The 11,105-nt window shown below is 37.6% G+C and overlaps 1 protein-coding gene across 1 annotated transcript; it reads right to left on the reverse strand.

The window, feature by feature from the left end:
- Positions 1–701: 701 nt before the first annotated feature.
- On the reverse strand, positions 702–5,988 carry LOC113229345 (the record flags this gene model as incomplete). Its single annotated transcript, XM_026462903.1, has 5 exons — positions 5,844–5,988; positions 5,157–5,306; positions 3,705–3,830; positions 2,564–2,702; positions 702–803 (listed from the first exon to the last, which is right to left on the reverse strand). Coding segments are annotated over exons 1-5 (619 nt in total), but the record flags the coding sequence as incomplete, so codon positions are not given.
- Positions 5,989–11,105: the final 5,117 nt, after the last annotated feature.

Genomic DNA, 11,105 nt, shown 5'->3' on the forward strand with positions numbered 1-11,105 from the left:
AAAAATCACAGAAACCATTTGAAAAAAGTTTCATTCGAAAACCTCAACCCATGAAGATTCTATGAAAATTCAAAGAACCTATTTCAATAAAACGGCAATTTCATACTTTAACCCCTAATACTTTTTATAAAAAAGACTGTTGGACGTTTAAGCAAGACGAAAAAGTGCAACTTTTGACGGCCTTGCCCATGTACGGCTATTTATATTCATAAATAGAATAAAGAGAAGAGTTTCTTTCATCCGGAATTCAAAAAAGTAATATTTGGTGGTTTTAACAATTCTATGTTGCTCCTTGTAGCTATATGTATACATGCATCTATATATGTGGAAGACATTGAAATTATGCCTATATAAATGCCAATATACCTATTATTGATTGTATTCAATGAGTGATTAATAGTGATTATATCGTTATAAATTATATCAAATGTTATACCAAGTGAAAATAGATGATTTGTTGTTATATCTTACATTACACACCTTTCCAACAGTCTTGTTGACACATTGAGTGCTTTTCTGCAAATAATTTGAGAAATATTGTACTGGTATGCGGTATATATACAAATTTTTAAACATTCTTGGTTTAAAATTTGTACTATATAACAGCATTCAAAACACGGTGAAATAACGCTTAAAACTGTTTAAGGCGACTTTTGTATAGCTGTGGCTGAGTGTTCTCGTGTTCAATGGAATCTTCTTACACCTACCGTCGTCAACGCGGATGACTTCCTTTTCCTTCAGATCTCTAGTCCGGATGTTCTCGTCGGGAGGCAGAACTACTCTGGTGGTTTCTTCTCGAGGATCTGTCATATTATATTGTTGAATTAAGGAGTTACCACATATCATCGAGTATATAACCAGAAATAGAGGGGAAATAAGGTCCATGTATTCCTGGTAACACATTAGCGATACAGCTTTTATAAATATCAACTCCCGTTTGCACTGAAATATAGACAGGCCAACTACTGACCTGTGTGTACGTCTCCGTATATTCCAAAAGATATTCTGTATTTATTGTAATAAAGATAATATCTTTGACAATGTCGTGCTGTTCTATTCGGTGGTGTGGGAAAAACAGCAAAACATCTAATTACAAAACAAACGGAATCACATTTAATCGGTAATTAAATATTAAATGTGTAATTATGCAATTTTCGTCCATTATAGCAAAGCTCAAGTTAACTGGTTGATATGAGGTGAAACAGTTGACGACATCCGTCAATTGTTTCGAACTCGGGCTAGCCAGTCGGAGCGCAGTTGTCTCAGTAATGATATGGCAGAATAGTTTTCAAACAAATTAAATGACATGTCGTCTCTATTTCTGGTTATATACTCGATGCCACATATTAATCGAATTGTGCCGGTCTTAAACAGCTTCATGTCCGTGTAATAAGTGCGAAAAAAACGTTACACATTTCGCTTCCGCTCGGACTACCGGCGCGAATGGCATATCTTTTTCGGTTTTATTGTATGCTCATATGAAGTAATTCTGGCTGGCTTAATGCGATTATAAGTTAGGTGAAATACTTAATTGACATTCAATTGCACTCCCGAGCTTTAAAACTCTAAGACTTTGAGGAATATTGCCACTGCACCCACGCTAACACTTTGAGCGATTATTGCCACCCATGCTAAGACCTGAGGAGTATTTCCACTGCACCTTCAGATTGACTAAGTCCCATGTGCCTCTAGTTTAACCAGCATCCGTCCTTTCAAAACCGGACGAAGTAATGCTCATATTATTGCTTGGCAACAGAAATGAGTACAGTGACAGTACCATCCTGGACAAACGCCTACAATTGAAGGAGCTCTACTGCTACTAATACTATCTAGCAACAGGTACCTAAATTGCTGGTTACTGTTGTTGTGTTGTAAAAAATGCATGCTGTAGGGGCCAATACTACGCTATAGTATTGACGCCTAATTGTTTAAATTGATAGATGATAAAAGTATAAAGTTTATTAATAAAGTAAGAAGATACAAGGCTCGTTGAGGATGTGTATCTCTTACGTTGTTGTTACGTTAAGACATATGAATGTTCGTTAAACACTCAAGATGTCTAGATGAAGTGAGTGCTCGTTTAACACTAAACTTACTTGCCTACTTATGTGCCCATGTAATGTATGTAAGCCACGGACAGTAGGCCACGGACAGTAGGGCACAAAGTAGAGCGCAAGGTAAGCGGAAGAAAAATGTGCGGTTGTAAACCGTACACATGCATACATAAATGAAAAGAACTTACGTGTTTTTTTGTGTGGTACACATATAAAGTTATAAATTTTATCTTATGTATACATACATTGTGTTCAGTCGCATTGCGTCGAAACATTTACAACGGTTAGTCCTTTCGGTCCTTTCACAGCAAGATTCTGGGTAAAACTAAATTCTATTACACTAATCGAATAAATAAACTGAACTGAAGCGCTAGCCAACCTTACCAACCATCTTACTTCATAGATTTTGGACAAAAACGTCTTAAAAAATCATTATCATAACCATAATCCACAACATTGCGAAAGCTTGCCCGTAAGTAAGATTTAACGTAAATGTAACACAATTTTACCAGATTTACCAGCCCCTCGTCCCGGAAGGTTAGCAGCGTAGCCGCGGAAGAGGGTTTCGAGCTCGTCGGGTGTCATGCGTCGCAAGTACGGAACCCTTCTTAAGTCTGGCCGATGCAACGATCGGAATGAATTACGGTGCTGCAACAAACAAAAAACATCCGGATGGATTAAGGGCGTCTTCAAAGTAGAAGCAGCCAGCAGCGCTTATTAATAAAAGAGCTGCAGTGGCGCTGCAGCCACGCATTACTGCATACAACACGTAGCCTGCAAGTGGCGCGCGCTTGGAGCGTTTGTGGTGCTGCAGCTGCGCTTCTGAATATTGTATGAAAATTAATAGAGGCGCGGCTGCAGCGTTTTTATAAGCGTCTAATGTGAAGGCGCTTTTAGAAACCTCCCACACTAGCGTTTTTCGAGCCATAGCGTCTTGCCAAAGCATGCACAGCGTCTTGTCAACGCACGCACAACGTCGACACGACGTCCGCGCGGCGACGCCGCAAAGCTACCACTCTCTTCTCGTCTCTTACAATAATTTCTAAGGATTTTATACAAAAAGTGTGAGGTGATATAAACAGTACACATAGGCCTTATTCAGAGTGCCGGCGGACGCGGGTGCGTGTAAATCAAATATGTAGACGCTTGTTGCGTTCACAGTGGCCGCGCGCGCAGCCGCGGTTGCATGTGCCGAGGTGGTTTGAGGCTCGCGCGCCGCGCGGGTTGATCTCTTGGCGCCGTCCGCCGAACCATTCACAGTGCTTTGTTTAGCGTCTGTTTGCAACTTCGACTTGTGGATCTAGCGGTTTGAGTCGCTTCGGCACTGTGTGTTATGTGGGACCATAAAACAGCTCGTGTTTGTCAAGTTCATATTGAATTGTTTTTCGGTTATTACTCGCCAGTGTAGTTGTAGTAGTATAGCACTAAATCGATAACAGAAAACTCGTGAAAATTATGATAGCCTTGCAGAACACGAATAACAATGAAAAAAATGTTTAGAAATTCCTATTAATTTATGTCGAATATATACAAAAATTTATTATGTCGCCATTGTAAACGTGTCTGAACGCTAATAAAGCTTACTTATTTCCAAACTATATATATAAATTGAACAATAATTTTGAATTTTAGATCTTTCCATCTGTATACCTTAACGAGTCCAGGTTGCACATGCATCCTTTCACATGCTCTTGACATGCTCACGCACTGAATCACGTTGTTGTCGTGTTTCACTGATATTGCAGATAGCCCGGTGCGCACTAGATCTTCGTTGATCTACAAAAATAAAAACGCAATACACTTCTGCTTACTGCCACTTAGAGGTACGCAAAAGCCGCATCTAATGATGATTAATTTTTGTTTGTTAACTATAAAAATATCATTTATTTTATTCCACCTTTCAGTATTTCTTCGAATGATCACAAGACAGACGCAGCCGCGTTAAATATTCAGTGACAGGGAAGCACTTATTCCTTTAAGCCTTATGAATAAAGATATTAAATGGAAATGGGTCATCTGCACATAAAAATAGAGTTCAGTTCGTACTCGTAGTAAAAGAAAACATGACGCTTAGTACGTTTCTTAAAGGAATTGAACTTACAAAACTTACTTGCCTCTACCGCAAATTGCTTTAACATAAATTACGTTTTTTTTCTTAACAACTTGGAAAACTTTGTCATCCAATTGTCCGCAAACTCGGATTCCATCAGTTTTCAAATACTTTTTCACAGTTTCCAAGTATTTTTTCAAAGGTTTCCTCGCCACAGTAGGCGGGCATTTAATCAGCGTCCCTTTTCAATAAACCGTTTTCATGGGCGAACAAAACCTAGCCCCGTAGTCCATCAATCAAGAAACTGACGCGATCCTTATTCGGGTGGGTTGCGAATTGTGCCTTAAAGTACCGCTTGCGACATTTCAATGACGAACGGACAAATTAAACCTATCGAGCAAGCCCTTGAATGATTCAGAAGAGAATAGGGCTGAGATGGTCTCTATTCAAATTGTAGCATTGTGAGTCTATAGAGGCTAAAGAATCACTCAACTATACATATATCTATTGGAAAACATCGTCTCACGTGTCTAATTATATCAACAAGACAGGGATAGGTAATAGGGCCCAAGTCTGTCTGTGTTTCAACTGAGTGCAATGGCAGAAGTTTGTACGTAATGGCTTGTCAGTGGCTATATGGCTAGTCGATACAATTAAAGAGCTTATATATATTGGATACTGAGTTTCATTTTGTAAAAGTATACATATAATTTGAGGACTAAAAATTTAAGATATGCATAGTAATTTCCATGGTAGTGTTGGTAAGGCAACATCTGTCGTTAGTGATTAATGAATGAATTCAATCACTGCCAGTCCTCTGACACTAATAAGACTCAACTACCATTGCAACTAGATTTTAGCAGAATAAAAATATTATCATAATTGCAATATAATCTCAGTGGAACCTCAATGGAATTACAATAAACAATCGTTTGAAGAAAACTACCTTGACTAGACTTGGCTACCCAGGCTATATGTATAAGTTTTCACCTTTCGATGTTAGTTACAGTGCTTTTTAAACAATTCGTAACGTTTTTAAAGAGCAAAGGTACCTGTAACTCCCTTCCTTCACAACATGGGACAAGAGGCGGCAATTCCTCTTTCAACTTGTGGGCTGAATTTAGTCCTGTCGCCATGTTGTCGCCGCTTGCCACCGGATTCATCCGCAACAAAGATGCATCAGAGGATATTTTTTCCTTTACCTACAATTTATTTGCATGTCTGCAGCTAATGCTATTCTCTTCTACTAGTGTACCTATAGGTACTGCATAGAATACTTTAAAATGAGGTGATAATAAATTATAAGAATAAACAACAATCAATCGTGATACATGTAGGTATATCGTCAGATTAGTAGGTAATAATTTCAAAATGCAATGTTTGTTATCAGACTGCATGCCTTTTAAATAACGAAGTTGTATCCATAGGAAATGAAACAATTATTCCGGATTTAAAACGCGTATAGTTGTTTTTTCAAACAAACCTTGTTTAAAAAAACAAGTACCTATACGCGATCTTAATCCGGAAAAATAGTTTCATTTCCTATGTGTAACAATCGCGAAAATCTAAGAACTCGAAGTTATATCCATTACATCGTTCTACTGCTCGGGGCGGGGGTCAACCAACCGCAAGTAGGGACTTCACTGTAGGCTGATATTATACGAACGATTTTTGTACTTCGTGTAGTAGCTAACAAAACTGCCCGACAGATCATCATGGTAAGCATATTTTGTTCATACCTCGAAGTTCTCCGTTACCTCCTTTGCTGACATGTTAGTACTCATCATGTTGATGTCACGAACCGCTGCAAGTAGTGTTTGACGGTCGTGTAAAAGCTGCATAACGCCGCCTGTCCCAAAAGTAATGTTTAAATATTGGTTAAATGGTTCAAAAGTAAAGGTTGAATGAGTGCTGTTTTTTTTCCAGTTGTTCACATTTTTACTGAAAATTTGACACTGTAAGACATTTCCATTTTCGAATTGCTATGTGTGGCTATTCGTGTGGCCAGAGTCATGACATAAAGAAGTTTTTATAAGTGCTCATATGCCGACTATAACAAGACTGTGTGCTTTATTTATTTACATTTTTTGCCGCCAGAAAAGAAGGACTAGGAATGTTCCTCAATGATCTATTCCACTCATATACACGCGCCGCTTTAAAGAGAACTCAGGAAAAACCATAAGCCCTTCGATCGTACGACCGTCCACATTATCGATCGGCCTTGTATTGCTTCTAAAGAAGTTTTGTAAGAAATATACCTTGATCATCATAGTTAAATGCTGTCATTTTATTGTCTTAGGGTCGTATTCTAGAACTCTACTCAATGCTCAAGTCAGGATTTGAGTATGGTTTAAAGCACTCGAAATCATACTCAAGTACCTGCCATTAGGGTCGTATTTCCAGTGCTAGTGTTTCCATTACAATCCTGACTTGAGCATTCAGTAGAGTTCTGGAATACGACCCTAAGAATACCACGGGCTTAGATATATGTCTAACTGTGAAGTTCATTCTGACAAGGCAAATCTTATGTCATGTCGGATCCGTCAGGGTTGAGCAGATTCAGGGATTGTGCAATGAGATTACGTTGAATAGTAACACTGTACCATTGACGTACAATTATATGGACGTCGGGTCCGCGCTAAAAAGTGTCCGCACTTGTAAGGCGCTAAAATCGTATACAGAGCGCCAAACTCCGCTTTAGTCTTCATTTGTTCGACTGACAGCGCGATACTGCGATGACATTACAATTTAAATTTCGAATAGGTTGACTTGGGACATTTTTTTCGTGGTTTTTGTATTAGACCCGTCGTCCATTTATTTGTAAGTCAATGCACTGTACCTATATTTTAATCACTGTTAAATCGAATAACGACTTTTACTTTCTATTAATTTTAACGATCAAAATAGGCACTAGGCGAAACGTATGACAGTTTCTAGGCAACGTGTGTGTAGCCCGAGAGTCCAACCACCACTATGTCTTCTCTCGTTTACCACCACCGTTCCCCACCCAGACTCCGTCGAGGTCCATCGGCAGAGGGAGCGCGCGATACATTGTAACCTGCAGGTGGCGCATCGGCCTCGCAGTTTTTCGTCCGTGCTCAAGACCGTTTCCGATGTACATTTTTTAGATGCTCAATATACTTTGCACCTTTAAAATGAGTGTGACCCAACACAAAATTCCAACTTTTTGGGAATACGCTGAATAAGATTTAGAAGAATTTTAAAAGTTACAGGACATTATACATTACTGGTTGTCACTCTTGAGATACTAAATAATTAGTCCTGGAATATAATGATATTCCACATTCAGTTTCATCTCAATCTTACTCCGAAGCACACCCCGGACACTCCATACAACGCAACGGTCGAAATTATTTACCTACTACTACTACTACATACAGCAAGGCGCTATCTGCATACGCGCAAATGTGTGGGGGAAGAAACGCAAATGTGTGGGGGAAGAAAAAAAAAAAGGGTTACCCATCACTTGCTCGTACTATTTACGTTACGTGGTCAGAGCGGCAACATAGCGAAAATTCGAACGCGAATCTGTTATCTATATTTCTATTATAGATTCCTAATAATTACACATGTTCATTACGTATTTATATCGATATAATATTATATTTTTCATTAATTCACTGACTAAAATAATATTAATAGCACTTTGGACAGGTACTCGTACCTTTAAAAAAGGCAACCAAAGTATTTGAAATTGCGTGTCCAACTTTATCATTACCTAGTTAATAATTAGGTATATTCACTACGTAATATTTATCGGCAAGAAAAATTAAAAATTCGAGAACCCTTGTCTAGCTCACGAAGTTATGGCGTCTTATTATATTGATACAATAAATCTGTATTATATGTTATTACTCTGCACTAAAGAAAACTATAACTGAATGAGTCTCAGCCATAAGTTTATTTACTTACTACGTTTCATCTTTCAAAAAACGAAAGAAACTCCTCTCTTTATCCCGTTTAGATGTTTATAAATTGCCGTATACAGCACAATTCACGACCATTATAAATAGTAACGTAAAACGATATTATATATTAACCATATATTTTGGGTACCTATATACTAAATCTATGATATTAACGTACAAATTTCGTAATGAATAAATGAAAACTATATTCAAACGGGTTTCAGTCTTAGCGCGAAAACGACTCGCCGACAGCCTTGTTCTCTATAATGTGACCGTCAATGTGCGGGACTTGGTGCGGTATCTAAAGCTAGGGAGAGGCGGAGAGTGTCCGTTCTCATTACTTATTTGTTCTATGCCCAAAGGGAATTAGTCTCAAAAATTGTTTTTGATTGTTTTAAAAAAATGGAACAGTCTTCAAGAATTGTATGGTAAAAAGCATTTTGCGATTTCTGACATTCCGAGTACTCTGAAGTGGTTGCAAGCTGTGAGCAAGTTCCATTCTCGTTGGAAGGAATATAACAAAATTTAAAAATTGAATTCACAAAAACTAGCTGCTACAAGCCATCACAATACATTGCGACACACTACAAGAAATCTCACCATATTAATAAGATATTAAGATATTAAGATAAGTGTAAACATGATCAAATTTCCTCAGATCATTAATGAACGGATGCAAAAGTTTTGTAGACGTTCGAGCTTGTTGAGCTGTTCTTTTGTTAGATCCAAATAGCAGGCATCAGCAAGCGCAATTTTATGATGATTTTCGGAACGAATACAGCTCGATTGCTAATACATCACTTTTTCGCCAACGTTGGTAGCGTTTGTCTTTGCACAAGCAGATTCAACACTATAATGAATGCGGTGTTTACATACTGATGTGGGAGTGAATTTCAAACAAAATATGAAAGAGACCCATATAATGAGTTTGTGCTATTCGAGCTTCCATTGATTTCCACATTAACAACCTTATGAGCAAGTCCCCTTTCCATCATCGGGGGCCTAGAAGCACTACTAGAAGAACTAGAAGTTTCGCGTCCACATTTATATGGGCAACGGCTATGGAATGGACTTGCCTGCCTGCAGGCAGGTTTGTTTCCTGAACGTTATAACTAGGGCTTTTTCATAGGTGTGTTGGAGGTAAAATGCGCACTGATTTTTTTAACCGACTTCAAAAAAGGAGGAAGTTCTCAATTCGACTATATGTTTTTTTTTAATGTATGTTACGCGATAACTCCGGTATTTGTGAACCGATTTTCAAGATTCTTTTTTTGTTGGAAAGGGGGTACTTGCATAGTGGTCCCATTTCATTTTGAAGGAAATCATCCACCTCTGTTCACGCATGAAGATTCATTTTTATAAATAGCGCCTAAATTTTCTTAAGGAGCAATTATTTTAATGGTTGATTTTGCTATTTCTCCAATTCAAGGCGTTTTTCTCTCGATATTCTTTGAGTAGTGAGAACTGATTTTTATTATCTCCAGTGTCAAGTCCTATATAGTAGCGAATTTAAGGATATTTCAATAAAACTTAGCAAATAGACGTAATTCCATGTGCTTCTGAGGTCGTTTTTTTAGTACTCTGTACTGAGATTATTTACTAGATTTTGTTGAGTTTTTGAATTAGATAACTTTTCTTCCAAAAATGCGACTTGTATTGTATATTGTATGCCTACGTGCTCAGCAGTCGTTGAAGTAGATGCTGAAATTGTGCACGTTATCAAAGGTTCACAAAATTCTGGATAAAATGTGAATAAAATTCACTAGGTTGAGTCTGCCTACTATTAGCCACTATCGAGTAGGTAGTACCCATAGATTTACCTATATACTAAATCTATGGTAGTACCCGATTATTCTTCCCACAAGTTCTGTTGTACAGTTTAACAACAGAACTACTGGTATTTGCGATTCCCAGTAGTTCTGTCGAACTGATCTACGACAAAAGCGTTTTTGTAGTCACGCAGAAAGCAGGTTTAGTTTGAGAAAAAATATAGGTTTGTCTTAGAAGTCTGGATCAGAAGTAAAAACACTTTAAATCAGTAATAATTTTAATGAGGCAAAAATCGGTTATATAATACTAAATACAACATTTGAAAAATAGACGCGTCGAGAGCACACCAGCATAAAAGTCCGGCTGTGTGATTTGCAGCGCCTTTTATAAGTTCGCTCATCGGCATTTGGCGGTAACGCGCCAGCAATTGGCAGCGATGATTGAAGCCCGGTACTGCCAACTTATATGTCGAATTGTATAGAATTGTCGCTGTCGGTTGGCAGCACTGGCAGAGGCGCCTCTAACTAACATTTTGTTTATTACCCTGTTCATCGTAGTCTGCCTTGAAAACCGTAACCCTTGAAAAGTACTTTGGTGAAGACTTCTTAAAGTTAGTATCGAAGGCAGATCACGTCTTAACACGTCGGTCCAAATTACCCCCTTCAAGGGAACTACTTTATCCTCTACGTCACTAATAAATACTTTTCTTTTTCACAGAAACTTAAAATAAAACAAAAATTAATTTCACAAGTTTTATTATAAATTAGTAAACCAAAACAACGTAATTTTTTTGTATATGGTTATCAATAAGTAATCATTATTGATAACTAGAAAATGGAAACAGCAGATAATCATTACCTACGTACCTTTAATTAAATTAAGTGTCGGTATACACTTATTTACATAGCAAGCAAAAAAAACACATTTTTCGAATGAGTTTTGCTTTTTTAACCAATTTCTGGTAAACTTTTTCACTTTGGTGGCTCTTGTTCCAAGTTAGCACCTTCAGGATGTTCTAATGAGTCATCGGCAGTATGTTGGCCCGGTATGTAGAAATCTGTATTTTCCTGCACGTCTTCGTGGTATACCGGCTCTGACCCGGAAGCAACCGTGCTTTTCTGTGGAAATGAAAAACATAATTCATAGTCGTAAGGTGAGCTAGTATGCTTATAACTAAGTATACTCAACAATATATTATATATATAATATATATAATAATAATATTATATATATATATAATAATAATAGTATACTAAAATAATAGGGGTTAAAGTATGAAATTGCCGATTTGTACTAAAAATC

The sequence above is a fragment of the Hyposmocoma kahamanoa genome, unplaced genomic scaffold (genome assembly GCF_003589595.1).
Source record: "Hyposmocoma kahamanoa isolate Upper Pololo Valley unplaced genomic scaffold, ASM358959v1 48416, whole genome shotgun sequence".
Classification (NCBI taxonomy): Eukaryota; Metazoa; Arthropoda; class Insecta; order Lepidoptera; family Cosmopterigidae; genus Hyposmocoma; species Hyposmocoma kahamanoa.